The sequence below is a fragment of the Balaenoptera physalus genome, assembly GCF_965194825.1.
Source record: "Balaenoptera physalus genome assembly, chromosome: 12".
NCBI classification, from domain to species: domain Eukaryota; kingdom Metazoa; phylum Chordata; class Mammalia; order Artiodactyla; family Balaenopteridae; genus Balaenoptera; species Balaenoptera physalus.
The window spans coordinates 63406978-63425937 of record NC_138897.1 but is presented as its reverse complement, the minus strand read 5'-3'; the positions used below and the strand labels follow the sequence as shown (position 1 = coordinate 63425937).

Here is an 18960-nt window from a genome sequence, read left to right as displayed (position 1 = left end):
AGGAAGTGGTCCCAGGTTCATATTTTAACAGGCCACTTCAGATCTTTATTGCTAACTGAGCTGAGTTTAAGAAAGTGGCAGAATAATCATTGATTGACTTATTAATAATGTGAAAAGAACTATTATGGTTTTCTAAAAAGCTGATTGCTTGTGAATTTAAAGAAAGAGCTAGCAAGATATGTAACATCTAGGCAGAAAAAAATCATCTCTGCTTCTCACATCAGCCCTCTGAATTCGCTGCCTGGATCACACTTGGGATTTAGTACATAGACTAGGTCCTGCCCCTCTGGGCATGGATCCTGGCAGCAGTGATGGGGATAATGGACTTCCTACTGTGCTTATTAAACTTGGCATTGAAAGTACACTTGAGACAGAAAGCCCCAAATGGAAGTAGATGCACACAGGGCAGCTGGGGCCATATATTGCTTCTTAGACCTTCCCGGCCTCAGATCTCTCTCGAGTGTTGATGGACTGTTGTCACAGACCAGACACCATCGTCATCTTTTATTCCTCTTGGTATTTTCTAAGTGTAGATTTTTTTTTTTTTTAATCCACTTAAATTTCAGGGCAGACTGTGTTAGAATATTTTTCTATCTGACAGAGAAAAAAGAAAACCCAGGAAAAAATGACCTACACAGAGTCCAGGTGTCCGATTTAGGCTCAAGCTCAGGCTTAGTTAGTTTGCTGAGCTCTCCACATGCTCCTGTAACACCAGGCAAATTGTGTTGCCATCATTTAGAAATGAAGAGAATTCCAGTTGACCTTTAGAAGTGAGGAGAATGGAAAAGCATTCAGTGTGGAAATATGCAATTAGGGAAGGAAGCATGAAAAAAAATGATGGCATTTTTCATCGAGATTAATCGAAGATAATGTGAGGAGAAATTCCTCCTTCAGATTCATGCCCGGAGCGCTTACTAGGCGCATATGTTGAATGTCTTCTGTGTTTAGGACACTCTGTCGGGGGCATTAAAAAGGTTGCACAGTTTCCTGTCCTCAGGGAGCAGAAATACAAGTTCCACACCGTGCAACAATACACGGAAGGATATAATTTCAGAAGAAAATCAGCAGTCCATTTGAAGAAGATATATGATGGAAAGAATAAAGTGCTTACAGGGCTGGCGCTCCCTCAAATTTCAAAGCAGCTGAAATAAGGGTACGGAAGTGTCAGTTTCCCTGAACGGTCTCGGTATTATATGTTTCCTTGTATTAACGCACGTGGTATAAGCCTAAGCCAGTGTAACAAGAGGCTTTTTTTTCAGTGATGGTTTAAAGAAATGTGCACATAGATCCCGAGGAGCCTCAAGGATATACCCACACGCCCTGGTGCTGATGGCTTTGGTTCCCCCGCCCCAAGAAGTAGGGGCGCGTTTCCCCCCCCAGAAGTAGGGATCATTGATTAGCTCCAGTTCTCAGGCAGAACGACGTGCTCTGCCTCATTTTCTTTGTGATTGTGCAGCTTCAGATAAATAAGAACTGCAGCCCGTCTTCTAAGGCGAGAAGATTATACTTGATTTTACAGATTTCTCTAATTTCAGCTTTTAGCCTTTCCCCAGGCTGATTCGTAGCTTTGTGAGACTGGAAGAAAAGACAGATTCTGTTGAAGTCTTGTGCTGAGGTTTAGTACAATTTGTGCTACCTGCTTGTGCGCTCATGACTTGAGCACAGATCAAGACATGATTTCCAGGGACTTGAGCATCAAGGCAGCGCTCATGTCGGAGGATGCGTCCACAGGTGTGCCGGCTCCTGGTCAGCTGTCAATCAAGAGAAGCTCCTCCCTCCATCCTCCCCTGGGTTCAGTGCCCAGTGTTTGTTCCTCCCCATCACCTCACTAACCTGCCAGGGAAGATGTGAATACTTTTACTCCTTCACAAAAGAGGAAGTCAAGACATTTGTTAACCTACCTGGGTCATTTTTTAGTAAGGTAGCAGGTTCTTGAGTTGAAGTCTGTATGTTTTAGCTCTACCAAGGGAGAGCTAAAAAAAAAAAATTCAACAAACTCAAAGACATTTCAATTTTGTGTATTTCATTCATAGCTTTAAATGCAGGTTCATTGTTTGGCTGGTTTATTGGTTGGTTTTCTAGTTTGGTGGTTTATCATTGCTCATTTGTATCATTTTATTTCAGCGTGTGGCTGGTTTTTCATTTCTTGAGAACTTAACGTTTCTTAAGAAAATTTGTTGGAGAGGGTGTCTTAAGATTTTAAGACTGTGTGTGTGTGTAAATAAAGTTTATCATAATGCAGCTATCAGTGTTGGTACAAGAAGGCCTGAAAGAAACTGGTGTGGATCTAAATCTGAAGAAGTTACACATTTCCTCAAAAAAAAAAAGAAAAATTGCTTTAGAGTCCTCCATTTAAGAATTTTTAAGTTGTAAACTTTAAGTGTACCTTTCAACCATGCCTGCAAATGAGATCTTGAAAACATACAAAGGCCTTGTGCCCACCTTCAGAAATTCTGATTTATTTGACCTGAGGTGGGTTCCTGGATATTGGCATATTTTAAATGCTCCCAGGATCCACGGTTGAAAAACCACTAGTTTAAAATATTGCTTTGGCAACATTGGTTATGCTATGCTAGTGAGAAAAATTTTAAGTTTCATCACGTTACCTTTTTATTCTCTTAATGGTATTTGACCAAAATGAGGCTCCATAAAAAATAAATATAGGAGGCACATTGCCACCAGGAGTGTCTTTATAGTCAGTGGGGATATAAGGCGAGTGCACAGAGAGACAGCTGTGATATAAGGCAGAATATGGAACGTGCCCTCTTGGTACCATAAAGTGCTCTAATGTCCAAAGGTGAGAGAAATCACATTTGGCTGGGAGGACAGGAAATGCTGTAAAGAAGTGGCACTGGAGAAGCATTGTGAAGGATGGGAGTTGACAGGCAAAATGCAAGGCAGAGCACTTGGGGACATTTAGAGCATCAATATGCGTAACACCTGTAATGGACTGAAACACGTCAAGCCTGACTTAGCCCATGAGTTCATAGTGATTATAGAAAACAAAAATCCTAATTGGTGACTTCTGGATGGTGCTAGAAAGCCAACTCGTTATCTTGAAATTGGATAAAGGAAAAGGTGTGAGCATTGATCCTGGCTTCCATCATCAGACTATGTCACTGGATAAATAATTCTGACAAAGAGAAGTGTCTCTTCATAGACATACTCCAACTAATAAATGGGGCACCAAGGTCCGGATTCGAATATTCCCATCTTGCCACCTCAAATTAATGGATCTAGGGCAATGATCGTTAGTGACTGCTAATATCACAAAAAGGCAAGAGTTAACTTTATGCCTCCTGGTGAAATTGCACAGCATCATTTATGGAAACCAGTCAAACAAGAATCTGGTCAAGCTTCTAGATTTCACTATCAGTTTACAGGAAATACAGAAGACAGAAGAACATGTTAAATTACACCATGGAGATGCAAACAGCAAGTCTAGACTGAGCGAACTCTACAGGCAAATGACCTGGTCTCCTAGACAAGTTAATTTCAAGGGGAAAACCAACATAAATGGAGAACTTGCAGATAAGAGAGACCAGAGAGATATGTCAGCCGACTGCAGTGTATGGGCTAATCAAAGAAAATGAAAAAGAAAAAAAAATCTTTGAAATAATTGGGGAAATTAAAGTACTGACTAGATATTTGGTGATATTATGAACTGATTGCTACTTTTTTTTTAACATCTTTATTGGAGTATAATTACTTTACAATGGTGTGTTAGTTTCTGCTTTATAACAAAGTGAATCAGTTATACATATACATATGTTCTCATATCTCTTCCCTCTTGCATCTCCCTCCCTCCCACCCTGATTGCTACTTTTGTTTAGATGTGATGAAGTTATTGAGATTACATTTCTTAAAAGAGCAGAGTTACATACTAAGATAAATAGAGACAAAATTATTTGCTGAGATGCTTCAGAATACCCAGGGGGAGGATTAGTGGAGCAGAACTCCAGATGAAGCAAAGTTGTGGTCTTCAGAGGCATTTGTTAAAACTGGGTGATGAGTATGCAGGCTTTCATGATGCTGTTCTCTCTACTTTGGGAAATGTTTGAAATTCCCCCATCCTAAAACATTCTGAAATTAATTTTTTAAAGTTGTTAGACAAATGAAAGTACAAATAAAAATTTTAATGTAAACTTTCAGGTGATGCTGGTTGATAAGACCTTGAGAACCAGTGTTTTACAAACATTGTAAAAATCTTGAATTATCTTGGACTTGCAGGAAGTTTCATTAATGCTGCAGAAAAGCTTATTTCATCTGCTGTGTTTGAGTGGTGATGATGGACGTATCCTCATCTTCTCTATTAGAAACAGAAACCCAATTTTAAGTGGAAAAAGAGGGTAGAGAGAGGGCAGTCCACCATTGGTTTGTTACTCCAGGAAAGCAAAATCCACTTTCCTTAATGTCCAGGTGTTAAAAGTCAATGGTTATGTAGACTGCGAATGCATCTGAGTCAGAGACATGACTTAACAACTCACAGGAAACAGCAAATGAGACTAAAAGCTGTTCATCGTCTCCAGTTAAGTAAATTACCCATTGATTTTAGAATACCTCTGTCCAAAAAATGTTTTTTAATGTACTGAATTCTTTTTTTTTTTCTTAACATCTTTATCGGAGTATAATTGCTTTACAATGGTGTGTTAGTTTCTGCTTTATAACAAAGTGAATCAGTTATACATACACATATGTTCCCATATCTCTTCCCTCTTGCATCTCCCTCCCTCCCACCCTCCCTATCCCACCCCTCTAGGTGGTCACAAAGCATCGAGCTGATCTCCCTGTGCTATGCGACTGCTTCCCACTAGCTTCTACTGAATTCTTGACTCATTATAGCTGTTATAAACATACCCAATGAAAGTAAAGTGCCTAGATTTGATCACTTAATGAACATCCTATCTTTGGGAACCGAATATTTAACATAAATTCTCTGAAAGGTCCAGTGACGATTGAGCTTTAGTCATATTTTAGATGTTACTACCTAAAGATGCACACAATGTCAACATGTAGAAATAATTGACTTAAAAAGTTAAATAATGCACTAGAAAAAAATTATCTTAGTAAGAAGAATCAAGAATTTGGGGGAGTTGGGAGTGATTGCAGAGGGGATCCTGTCCGGGGCTACAAAATAGTCCCATTTTGTGTCCTGTGCTAAAACTCCATCCATTGCCAGGGTCTTTCTCATCACGTGTGCGGAAGGGCTCTGAAGCCGCATTTGGGCTGCCCGGGGGAGTGAGCTGTGATCATTAGTGATGTTGGCCATGAGCACAGGTGCCCAGTTACAGCCTCAAGCCCGTGATCACCTGGCTCCATGGAGTCATCCGTCCTCACTCAAGGTTGAGCCCACATAACGGGAGAGGCCTTTCCAGTGTCATCCAGCTGGCTGGCGGCTGTGGTGATGTTTGGCAGATAGGAATTTCATTGTTTACATATAACCATCTATAGCAGATTCTAGACAACCCGTCTTAGTTCTTAGGGCCAAAACAAACAAACAGAAACAAACCCAAAAACCCTTCAGAGTGAGGAATGGACCACTATGTTATTGTCTTAAGGACTGTTTATAGTGTTCAAATATGTTTAAAATAGTAAGAAAAAATCTGGTCTGTTCAAGAGAGAGCTGTGGTTCATTAATAGAAATCAAATGGTGAGAAGCCAGAAAATTAAGAACCAGTTAGTACAGTGGTCTGTGCTTGAGCTAATCATTCCACCTGTTAGACAAAAGGAAGAAGACAGCAGCCAGAAGACAGCTAATAAAACAATGCCCAAGGCCGCCTGCAGCATGACCAGAATAATTCCTCCATTGAGGGCCTGGCTGTGGTCTGCTGGCTCAGAGGATGTAGAAGGCTTTGTAGAGGAAGGTTTATTGTGTTTGTTTTGATTTGTTTTTACTCATTGAGAAAGTACTTGGCCAGACACTGCTGTGTATTTGTGTGTGTGTGTGTGTGTGTGTTGTGTTCTAGTTAAAGCAGTTAGACAGTAAGCAGATAATTGATATCTGAAGAAAGAGCAGGGCATATTAATACTAAGGATGTTTATTGGCACCACAAGGAGCTGTATATGTGCTCCTACCACAGAAATGCCTAGTGAGTTCTATATTACGTATTCTGCCATTTATCAATCACGTAGGCTGATAATATCAATAGCTGACGTTTGTGGGATGCTTGACATGTGTTACCACTGGACCAAGTTGGAATACTTTGTTTCATTTTAATGTCAACCATTACAAAGAAGTAGATGGTATCATACCCGTTTTACCAGAGGGAAAGCTTCGAGGTCCGCACAGCTGCAAGGGACATAAGGAAGACTCAAAGCCAGGTTTACCTATTAAAGCCGCCGTCATAGGCAACACTAAGACTGCCTCTCTCATGTAACTCCTCTGAACCTCTGTGTTCTTATCTCTAAACTGGACATTATACCAATGGAAGCATCAGAAGAACCAGTTTTTTTTGGTGCAAACTTTATAATTTGTTAAGCATTATTCAGAAGCAATATGCTGTTATTTACAAATAAAGGATTTAAACCAGCGAGCAGCATTTCATTGTCATACCATTTATTTATATCCATTGAACAGTGTTACACAGTTTAGCTAACATGTAATTTATTTTCATACACTATTAAACTTTTTTCAAATTCAACATTGATTATTCAGCTGGTTACAATTCAGGCTTCACTTTTCTATCCTACATTTATCTTTTCTCCTAAATAGTCATGCTTGAGGGGACTAAGTAATTTCCAATATATTTGCGGTTGCACAGTAATACATACCACTGACACGTCTTCTGGATACTTACTCTTTTGGTATGCCCATTGTTTATCAATTTTCTTATTTTTCTCTTACTACATTAAATCTTAAAGACAAATACGCTTAAGGTACGAGATGTGAAATGTTGGTACTGCACAGACAAAATGTAGTTTAGCTTAATTGCTTCCAGTTAATCCATCTCCGACTCCAAGGCCAAGTTTAAAAGACCTTTGATGAAAATATGATACTGTATATCACCATAAATTAAGCTGATGGATTTTTTTTTCCCCAGATGACTGCCTTTTTTCTTTCTCCAATTGACTGCTTTATGGCCAAAAATACAGCACATATATGTCTACATCTTACGTTTATAAATGATAATTTAAATCTTTAAACTTAATGAACATGTTTGTTATGTTTAATAGAAAGGATTTTCTCTAAAAAAAAAAAATTAAGAGAAAGTTGAACTCTGTGATACAAAATTGAAATTTGTGGCTGTAAACAAAAACTAATAAAGTTTAACGGGCTTTAGAAAGTGATCCATAGCTAGAATTTCTAAGTAAGGACTGGGATAGAAAGTTTGAAGGGGACTTCCGCCTAAGACAAGGAATGGGGTTAATTCTTCTCAGGCCCAGAGCCTGATCACCTGGGGGAGTGAGCGTGGGTATTCCGAAACACAGCTGTGGTTGCCCCTTTAATGCGCTCACCGTCGGGATTTTTGTGTTTCACAATATATTTGAGGCTTCCGAGCACCAACTTCATTTCCCCGACTACTTCCGTTTCGAAATCATCCGCGGGTCGCCTGTACTTACTCACTGGCAGGAGTTATTTTTTTATTTATTTGTTTGTTCTGTAGGAGCTGCCTCTTGTAGGATTAGGTCCACTTTATTGAGCCTTTTTTCTAGTTAAAAAGGAGATGGTAAAGTGATCAAACCTGCTTGTTATTTACTGAACAGTTACAACAAGCAAGATTTTAAATTTTACCCATTTTTGTTCGTGGCAATTGAGAGAACTTTCTTGGTGTGTGTTGACTCGTTTTTCTGTTTTGTTCTCCATAGAAACGCTCCAGAGGCCAAGTGCTGTTTGATAAAGTATGTGAACATCTGAATTTGCTAGAAAAAGACTATTTTGGGCTTACATATCAAGATGCTGAAAACCAGAAGGTGAGTGGTTGAAAGCAATACAAAGTATTATGGCTTCAACTGCGCTTCACTGCAAGAAAGTGAGCTGAAACTGAATTGGTAAATCGTTTTCTCCACCTCCCCTCGTACTCCCACGCCCTCACATTTATTATCCAAGGCCCTAAATGCTGTTAATCACCTTATTTCTTCATGAAGGAAATTATTGACAACTTCCTTTAATCTTGAGTCTTCTGGAAACCGTCAGTCAGTGTTTCTGCTTTTCATGCTTGAGTTCTTTATGGTTCCAGAAAAGCATTTTATATGGTGCTTTGGGGGGATGATATATTTCCATGGATTTGAGCCAATGAGAATCACATACATTGATAATTATACAGAAAACATGTTCACTGGATGCCATCTTATTAATTCATCTTATTACACTTTCATATTCTTGCTGAATCACAATATGAGATGAATCATGTACAGACCTGGTGTACAAGGCAAGCAGTTAATGTATTCAGTCCACGTTTAATGTTACATGTAAAACCTCTGTAGACTCTTATACCTGCTGCAGTCTCTTCAGGCCTTTATCTCACTTATCCCCCCAAGTGCCTGAAAGATAAGGAAGAAGAAATTGTTTCCTTAATGCTGGAAACTGAGCCACAGCAATTGTGCTCATTAAATGTCACTTGTTTTGTTGTCGTTCGTTAGTGAATCGTACTTTATCTTTACTGAATTCCGTGGATGATGTCTAACTTCATTATTAAACACCTGAGTGTTCTGATGAGGAAAATCATGTCAAACAAGTGTTCATTTGTTAGTAAAGCATTCTAAGAAGGTGCCTTAAAATCTATAATCACAGAAGTCGCTGCATGGGACTGAATGGCTAGGACATCAGTGGTCAAGTTACATGCAGAGTCAGCTCTCTGTGTTCTTGGGTTCTGCATCTGCAGATTCAACCAACAGCAGATCAAAAATATTTTTTTTAAGTTCCAGAAAGTTCCAAAAAGCAAAATTTGAATTTGCCAGTGCACCAGCAAGTATTTACATAGCATGTCCATTGAATTAGGTATTATAAATAATCTAGAAATGATTTCAAGTATATGGGGGCATTGCATAGGTTATATACAAATACTGTGCCATTTTATATAAGGGACTTGAGCATCCTCAGATTTTGGTGTTACCTGGGGTCCTGGAACCAATCCCCTGTGGTTACCGAAGGATGACTGTATCTTCAGCTCATGCTTGTAACTTGTTTGAACATAGAACCCACCATTTTTTCCCCTCTGTTTCTGTGCTAGCTTGAATCCCTGAAGGCACTTGTTGTAAAAGAAAAGAACTTTGTCAAGCCTGAATTGTGTGCACACACATCTTCTCATTAGACCAGAGCCTGGGCCCTCGCAGGACTAGCTAAGGAGCACCAGATGTAGGGGAAGGACCCAGCTGGGGGAGCCTTCCGGCAGCCACTCCTTCTCAAATACGTTTAGTTCATCTCTACCCAGTCAACACTAAGTCATCTCCATTCTTCTCTGATTCATATTCAGACTCTCACTTCTTTTTCAGAATTGGTTGGACCCTGCTAAGGAAATTAAAAAACAGATTCGAAGTAAGTTCTTTTGGATTATTATGTGTAGAAATAGGAAGATTTTCAAAGAGTGGGGTTATCTGAAGTGGTAGCTCATACCCACATGGCTGGTGTGAATACGGTATTTTGAAAGACAGATTAAGATCTCAAATTTTATCTTTGGCAGGTTGGTCTAGCTCAGATACCCATTATTAATTATCACGACCCGGGAATAAAATGACATGACACTTGACCTATTCCCTTGCCTGTTCAGAGATGTGAGATATGATTTAATCAAGTGATGCCCCCGTTGACAATCATCTAAAAGTTTCAAACTTAATTATTAATGTTGTATTAAACCTAACTGCCACCAAAGTATGCAAGGCAAGCAGTCAAGCTAAAAGTAATAGTCATTTAATAGCTTAGAAATGGAGTAACAAGTCAGACTGAAGTTTACTGTCTGATGATGTCTTCTTTTCTTAGCCCTAAAGGCAATTTAAGAAATGGACATTTCCTAGCGCAGAAAACAATTACATGAGCCACTCAGAAAATTTAAATACAAGTAGCTAATAAGTATTAGAAAAGGTGCTAAGTCTTAGTAATAATTAAATGCAAATTAAAATGAGACATTTTTCACCTATTCAGATTAGCAAAGATTTTAAAAGTTTAATAATGCCCTACACTGGCAATTTTGTACACAATTGGTAGAAATATAACCCTTTAAGAAGGCACTTTGTGTCAGTATTTATTAAAATTTAAAATGTGCTTATTCTTTGACCCCTGATTTTACTTGTAGAAATGTATCCAGTGTCTGCTTAAGAAAGAAGTGTCTACATGTGTGTACATGTAGGAAAGTTCATTGTCATACCACTGGCAATAGAAGAAGACTCAAAGCAACTTAAATATCCATTTATAAAGAAATGATTAAATTGATCATGAAATAGCCATACCTTGAAATACTAGGTAGCTGTTAAATAGAATGAGGTAGAATAAATATGTTTTAGCTCTCATTAGTGAGACCTTAGAGAAATAATTCATATTTGTTTAAAATGAGTTATGCATATATAGGTATGTGGAAATACCTATACCTCCAGAAGTGACACTGCAGGGTAGGGGGTTGAGAAAGAGGAATTTTTTTATTTTTAAGCCTTTTCTGTAGCTGTTGCCTTTTACTATGGATAAATGGTAAAACATGGATATACTTTATAATTTCAACTAACTAGTTAATTTTTTTCAAGCAGTTCATTTTTTATCAATAAAATCTAGTTTAATTTTCCAGAACAACTGATTCTATTTGAAGATTAAATTTAAGACCAATTTATTAATAAGAACAGCCTTCCCATCAAAGTTACTATTAAAAGAGAGAGCCAGTCTTTCTAGTGCCTTTGAATGTTCTGAGATCTCAAAATACCCTACATGCTAATAAAAAGTAATTAGTAGCGAGCAGTTTGAAATGGCTTAATACTAGATAATATCTCAAAAGAAACAAAAAATTCACTATGCTTCTAGATATTAGAGAGTCTGATGATTCTTTATGCAACGAAAACATCTTTACCATATTTTTGAGAGGAATTTGGTGTGGTCACTAATCAGAAACTTGATAGTGAAGTAGTTTGATAGAACTAAGTTGGGATTAAAACCAGGGACAGCTACAGTTGTGATAAGAAGGTGAAAACTTCAGAGTCCTAGTAAAAACTTTAAGATGATGAATATATTCTAAGGATCTTTTTATGGAGTTATTAAAAGCAGATGTGCTGAATGTCTTAACATTTCATGTGCTTTAAGTCCTCTATATTCACCTAATTAATAAAACGCTGTTTCGTACTTGGTTGATTTTATAGTTACAGAGCACTTTGAAAATATATTAAATGTTCAAGGATAAGTCATTAATTATACTGTTACAAGAAAGGCTGTAACAACAGTTAATTTTCTTTTCTGCTGTTAATGGAATTCTTTTTTTCCTTCATTTCCCATTTATCCTGTCTCCGACCTTCCTTTCTAAGAGATGAAGTTTAGGGGACAATCAGAATGTGAGATTTAGAGGATATTTTCCTCATGTAGATTAGGCAGTGTTTGTGACAGCAACATAAAGAAAACCAAGTGACAATCAAGCAGATAAAGGAGGAGACAAGAAAAAATTGGAATTTTTTAGGAATGGAATTGGGTGTTTTCATCTATATTCCTTATTGTTTCCCATGCACAAAGTGCCTTCTTTCCACAAAAGGTACATTCTATCAAAGCAGAAAAGTATTATCCGAGCTAATGTAATTATTGTACAATCACTTACTCTTTCTGAACATAAATATCAACAATAAAAGGATATTTCCATTATTTTTATGCTGTAGGTCCACAGTAGGTCTCTAGAATGAGATCTTCAAGACAATGGCGAATGGCAATCAAGCTGATAAAGATTTTGTTATGAATTTATGAGAAATAGAAAATTCTGAGCCTGAAGAGTTTGTTCTTATGAAAAAAAATTCTTATTCCAGTCATCTTTTATGCCTAGCAGATCTAAAATTTCTAAATATATTCTGATATATAGTATATTTATGATATAGTAACTTCATGATATATAATATATGATATATAGTGATTTATGCTATAAACGTAGTATATTTAGAAATTTTAAGATTTGGCAAGCATAGAAGACTAAAATTAGAATTTTTTCATAAGAATGAATTCTCTTCAGTTTCACAGTTTTCTGATTATCATAAATTTGGAATTTAAAATCCTATATCAGCCTTATAGAATGTCATTTTAATGCATTCAAGCTCTTGCATTTCCGTCTCTAACCAGAGCCGTCATCTGATCAGACACAGGCTCGCTCACAAACCTATTTATGGCATAACTATAGCCTCCCAGTGATTTGTTTCTACCAGATTCTTTACGAGGATATGTATTTCAGCTTTAATCTGCCTCTCTCATTAATTTCAAATGTTACACCTCATTTCACTGGTTTTTTTTTTTTTTTCTTGATTGTGGTGTAGATTGTGTTTTCCTTAAACTTTCCCACCCTTTCAAAATAATGTCCTGCAAAACCTCATATTTGATTGGGTTATAACCTTAGGAAAGAATATTCCTTGGGATTAATGATTTTCAAAGTGCGGTCCCTGAGCCCAAGTGTATTAGAACCATTAGGGTGTTTATTAAAATCACAAGTTCCTGGGCCATAATGCACATCTCCGGAATAAAAGCCTCTGAGTAGGGCCGAGGGATTGGCATTTTTAACAAGCCCCTCAGATGCTTCTTAGGCCCACGATCATTTGAAAGTCACTTTCCTGTAATGAGGATTTTTGCATTGAAATATCTTTCTTCTATTTTTATTCCCTCTTAGTTTCCAACTTGGAGTGTTTACCCTGAATTTATTATGAGTTTAATTACATTGCTAAACGATTCATTGGATTCACTTTGAAGTGGATAAAAATTATAAAAGAGCAATAAATCCATTTCCCATAACGAATCCATTAGCTTTCATTCCAGTTGCTTGCGGGGAAACCAGCTCTCATGATGAACCTCACCGCTGGCAAGCATTCCATTTTAGCAGGAGGTGAATAGGAGTCAATAGGAAAGTAAAACCAAATCAGACTTGTTAATTTTAGAATAACAAGAGGACATTTTTGAGAACAGTGGGAAAAATAATCGCTAGAAATATATTTGCCAGATATTTTATGGCTTGTAATTCTTACAGCCCATGTTTTGGGAATATTTTCTTAGTGGTTTAGAAATGGCACGAAACACCCAGTAATACCCGGTCCCTATACCAAGTCCTTTATAAGGCAACTCAAATGGTGTCCCTGCCAGGTGGACCTCTAAGTGTAATATGAAAAGCGGTGTCCAGAATAAGCCAGAATTAGTGAATGGACTATGCCATGGATGACAGAAATATAGGTGACCTCTGCAGCTAAGTATTTGCTCCTCAAGCAAGAGAACAGTTCAAAGGAAGGAGCCGGGCGGTACTTAGGATGTTGTCCCTTTCTTGTGAATGTTTGGGAAGGACTCGGGGAGAGAATGGAGCTTCCAGGAGTCACTGAATGGGAGAAGGGGGTGTTTGGAAGGCTTAGGAGGGCATTTGAAGCGTGAGGGCTGGACCACGAGGTCAGAGCAAAAGGGAGACCACGGCTCAGAGGGAAGGCCTCCAGCACCGAAGCTGGGAGACCAGGAGGGTCCTCCGAGCCGCCGTTGAGAACGAGCAGGGCCCGGGCCCTTGGAGCGTGCTTACTGGGTGGAGGGAAGACATGGAAACAGTTCCCGGCGAAGGAGCACCCAGGCTTCAGTAATGTAGCGCGTTTATTAAAAGGCCAGACGGAGAGACCAAGGTGAAAATAAGTGACAGGGGTGATTGCAGAGAGAGTAAGTGTCGAAAAGAAGAAAAGGTGGGTTTTATTCTCATTTACGGTGGTAAACGTGGTTAGGTATACACAACTAGAGAATGCATGGATGAAACGGAACACTCAGGAAGGCTTGTAGTGTCTCACGTTTACATATGGACAGTCCGGGGAGCAGGTGCCTGTGAGCTGACATCTGGGTGACCCCCTTCCCCGCTGGAGAGGCCATAGGAGAGGCCACAGGAGGAGGGGCGGCCGCGTGCAGTGAGGACCGTCCTGATCAGGGGCTGAGGAGGAGGGCTGGGCTTGCTAATGCACAGCAAACACCCCCCCGGTCTCTTCCACCAGAAATCTCCCCAAGTAAGGAAAGAACTTTCCGAATGGCCCACAGAGCCGCTCATCTCTCAATACGACAGCAGACCTTTCCCATAAAATACAGATATCCTGAACAGTCCCTTGACATGTATTATTCTGGGATCTGATCTGTAATAACAAAGCAGAAGGGACAAAGGAAACGGGATTCTGTCTGTAATGTTGGTATGTGAGCTCTCCAGAACTTCAGAGAATAGATCCGGTCAGCCCTAGACTCGTCTGATTGAGGCTTATCTGTCTCGTTTACTTTTTTTCCCTCTTCCCAAGGCCTTTGTCCCTGAGAAAGGGAGGAAGTTTAGTCAATTTCCTTGCTAGTTAGAAACCCCAGTAAAGGGTTTGATGGGGCAGAAGATTAGAAACTGGAGGAAGTTTCGGAGTTACCTGTGAGTTTCACTGAAAGGAGACTTCCCTGTTTTCCATTGATGATTAAAATGTTGCCTGGGTGTTAGTGCCTGGAGTTAGGGCAGTTCTAGCTACCTCTTAGTATAATAAGTACAAAGGGATTGGCTAAGACTTCATTCTGATTTTTTCTCCTCTCCGCAGGTGGTGCTTGGCACTTTTCATTTAATGTGAAATTTTACCCGCCAGACCCTGCCCAGCTGTCTGAAGATATCACCAGGTATTTGAAAGTTGGCAGTGAAAAAGGCAGGCATGTTGGGGGCTGTGCTCCTCTTAAATTCTCGGGAGGAGAGCAGGCTTACATCTGGTAACCTTACGGTCATCCACACGGAAATGGCAAACAAAAGGCAACTGAATGAGAGCAAACATCCGATGAGAAGATCTGCCACATCATATCTGTTCCCAGTTGAATCTTTGGTGCTAAGCTGATACTTCCCTCTGCCTGACCCTGGTGGGAGAACACGCAGAACTGAGATGCTGTCATCCACCCACCACAGTCAAATTCGATGGGATTCAGCCTTAAATGATACGACAATTCCTAGTGCTCCTGTTTCAAAACTTAGAGCAAAAGCGTGTCTTCGGATGCTTATGCCTTTTTATATAACCAGTCTGATACATGGTGGCTGTTTTAAAAAATCACACAGGCCTGCACACACACACACACACACACACACAAATGCACATAAACACGTGCACACCTAAGAGCGTACCTTCCACGCCTTCCGTATACAAGGAAGATGTTTCATTCGTTTTAGAGAAAAGGCATCAAGAAAGGAATCGAACAGTCTGGCCTGGTGACTGAGCTTTGAGTATAAGGAAGAATCTCTTTATGAAGCCATTCTGGGTTTGCTGTGGGTCCTTCTAGGCCTCTTCTAATGCTTTCTACTTTGGAATCCTTGGTTTTCTCACTGTGTTTCGTAGTAAGTTTATAGCCAGTCAGAGTGATACTGTGCAGTGTGGCCTGACAATCCTTCTTGGCAGGCTTTTCAGGAAAGAGAAATTACTCAAAAAGCCTTTGTCACTTGCTATGATGAAAAATCATTTCAGCAGACATGTTAGGAGAAGGGAAAAAACTAGTTCCAGAAGATTTCTTTTATATTTTCATTAAATCAAAAGACAATTTGTAATTTCTTATATAAAGATACTTTTTAGTAGTCGAGGGACTATTTAATTGTGGCTAATTTATGGTTAGAGAGCATATATATACGTTGAGTTGGAATCTAGTGCATGATTCCTTTCCATTTGTGTCATGTGTGTAGGGCCTGTGAAATGTGTCAAAATTTTTGTATCTGGATTACATGGCGTTTACTTATATCATCAGCTTAAAACTGTATTTAGAGGGGACCTTAACATAGTCCTCAGCTTCAACAGATTAACGGTTCGTTTCTTATGTGAAAGGCACAAGGTATATTTTATTCTTATACTCGTACGCTGGGCCATGAAGACTTCATAAAATTCATCAATGTTCCCACTTACCTTGGAGTCTTCTACTGTTAGTATATCTGTCACTCTTAGAAGCAGAATAACAGGGAAGGTAAAAGTCAGCTATTAATGGAGATATTTGCATATGATATTGGCAAAATTATATGGAAAATATTTCATAGTCCCCCAATTCAGAATTGTTTACTTTTAGTGACGAGATTTTAATGTAATAATTCTTCAAAGTTAGTCTTCGTAACGGTTGAATTCTAGGAAGTTATCTAAAGAAAAAAATGAGACCTTGACCCAGGAGAAAGCTCCTCTCATCAGGAACGCAGGAAGTGGCAAGTAGTGTTCATGATGGCGCAGCCGTTGAGTTACCTGCAATTTGTCTTGGTCGTGTGGCAGGACCTTTCTCATCTAGATAGCAAAATGAGACTTCCTTTAGGTAGTTGGGGCCTAATCATTCTATTTAAGAGCACCATTTTTATATTATAATTTCCCCCACCAGAGATTTGTTTGACTTTCAACGTTATCTTAATGTTAGAGAAATAGTCTGTAGGTTTCTTTTACTCTGTGCCTCATCGATGAATCCCTGTATTATTATGAACTTGCCTCTAGATGCCCTTAAATATTGTATTTTGTAGCTAAGTATCTTCCCCTAGTATTTAGATCCAAATCCAGATGCTAGACAATGTGTCCTAGTGGATTATTCTGCAGGGAGAGCTTGCTTGCCGCCCACTTTGTACTGGGCAGTCTCCTTTCCAGTCTCCTAACGCTGGCTTTCTCCCCGTCCTCTGGCTCCTGGAAGGTACTACCTCTGCTTACAGCTGCGCGATGACATCGTGTCTGGTAGGCTGCCCTGCTCCTTTGTCACCCTTGCCACGTTGGGCTCGTACACCGTCCAGTCAGAACTGGGAGACTACGACCCAGATGAGTGTGGCAGTGACTACATCAGCGAGTTCCGCTTTGCGCCAAACCACACAAAAGAACTAGAAGACAAAGTCATCGAGCTGCACAAGAGCCACAGGTTAGCGGCAGGAGCCCCGAGAGCGTCCGTTTAAGCTGTGCTCGGCGGGTGGGCATCCCCTGCGCCACCTGCATCTCCCGGGACTGAAGTCAGTGCCTTAAGGGTGGGACTCAGCAGACTGAGGTTCTGGACCTGGTACAGTTCTGGGTATTTACACTCCCACTCAGGACGTCCTTGTGATGTTTCTGCTAAAAGCCATTTTCCTGGTATTCTCCCCCCGCCTCCCCCAGAGTACAAATCTTTTGGTTCCTCTGTGGGAACTTGCAAGGGAGCTAAGTGGAAAATATTATGGCTCCGCCAGGTTAAAAAAAAAAAAAAAATACAGCATTGTAATACCTCTCATTTTTTCTTATCAGAGGAATGACACCCGCAGAAGCAGAGATGTATTTCTTAGAAAATGCCAAAAAGCTCTCCATGTATGGGGTGGATTTACATCATGCCAAGGTATGCATTTTTTAAACTCCAGGCCTTCCATCTAATTTTATTTTATTTTATTTTATTTTATTAATTAATTAATTTATTTATGGCTGTGTTGGGTCTTCGTTTCTGTGCAAGGGCCTTCTCTAGTTGTGGCAAGCGGGGGCCACTCTTCATCGCGGTGCGCGGGCCTCTCACCATCGCGGCCTCTCTTGTTGCGGAGCACAGGCTCCAGACGCGCAGGCTCAGTAATTGTGGCTCACGGGCCCAGTTGCTCTGCGGCATGCGGGATCTTCCCAGACCAGGGCTCGAACCCGTGTCCCCTGCATCGGCAGGCAGACTCTCAACCACTGCACCACCAGGGTAGCCCCATCTAATTTTATTTAACAGTATCCAGGACCCAGTTGTCACAAACGTTTATATGCCAAGTACTGTGTATGCCCCGTTGTCATGCCCACCAGGCACTCAGAAAATTCATGTTAAATTTTAAAAGCTCTCTATAAAGTTTAGATACTGTGACAAATAATCAGGGCTTTGAAATAAGATGGTTATTTTGAAGTTCAGTTAAAATTAACCAGCCAGGCTAAGATTGCCTAGTCTATCAACAGTGGTTCACTTTTCCTGGGAACGGCTTTGATCCATCTTCTGAGCTGATAAAAGCTTTGAGTCCCAGAATAGCCCTGCTCTCCATCTCATCACTATCACCTTTTTATTTTATTTATTTATTTTTTTGCCTAACTTGTCTTTTAAAGAAAGAAAAAGAGGGAAGAGATAAGTTGAGAGCAGAGAGAACTGGAGAAGCACTATAGTTTTGGGTTTGTTTTGTTTTGAACTTTCTCAGTCACTGTGCGTAATAAAACGGATTCTCCATCCTTACATACAGCACATTAATTGTAGTGTTTGGTCAAGTTTATTTTCAGGACATTCTCTGTAATAAATAATTCTGCTACAAATAAATCCTCTCTGCCTGTCCAAAAAAAAAAAAGAAAAGAAAAGATTGCCTAGTGGATGGGTGAATTGTTGAGGCTGTATCTTGGTTCCAGAGTCTTGTGAAGAAAGAAGTCAGGATTGGACTGGATTAAGGTTGGGAGGATGTACCAGCAGCTTTTACTCCATGTCACACTTTTTCCAGAATCTCTGTATTTTTCGACAGTGAGAGAGTGAGCCTATGGACCGTTAGTCTGTTATCTGAACAGCTGTGAATAAAAGCGCCGTGGAAGCAGAGGCAAGCTTTCCCAAAAACTTCTATCAGCGAAACATAGGAAATGGGTTAGGCTCTTAGGGATGGATTCTGGTACTTCAGCAGCGCTGAAACGATCAGTACTTGAAGTTCGGGGGCAGCTTCTTCTGATTTGGGCTGACACGATGACGTCGCTCCTGGGTGGGGATGTGGCTTTACTTCGGGTGGGCAGAGTGGTCACGATCACACAGTCCGGGGCTCACAAGAACGTGCACGTCACAGGCTGCCAGCCGAGCGAGTGTCTTACACAGTCAAGTTTGGGGCCAAGAAATGAAGAGAGTTTCAGCCGGCTTTGTTTAGGCAAACATCTCAACAGCCCTGGGGA

The 18960-nt window shown here is 39.9% G+C and overlaps 1 protein-coding gene across 16 annotated transcripts in view; it reads left to right on the top strand.

Annotated features, from left to right (window-relative positions):
* EPB41L3 (erythrocyte membrane protein band 4.1 like 3) overlaps nt 1-18960 on the top strand; it is a 223416-nt gene that overhangs the window by 163983 nt on the left and 40473 nt on the right. For all 16 annotated transcript variants that reach the window (XM_082418611.1, XM_082418610.1, XM_082418609.1 and 13 more), the window contains exons 4-8: nt 7807-7911; nt 9433-9475; nt 14674-14749; nt 16760-16978; nt 17335-17422. In XM_082418611.1, the coding sequence (XP_082274737.1) occupies nt 7807-7911; nt 9433-9475; nt 14674-14749; nt 16760-16978; nt 17335-17422 (531 nt within the window). The remainder of the gene's footprint in view (nt 1-7806; nt 7912-9432; nt 9476-14673; nt 14750-16759; nt 16979-17334; nt 17423-18960) is intronic.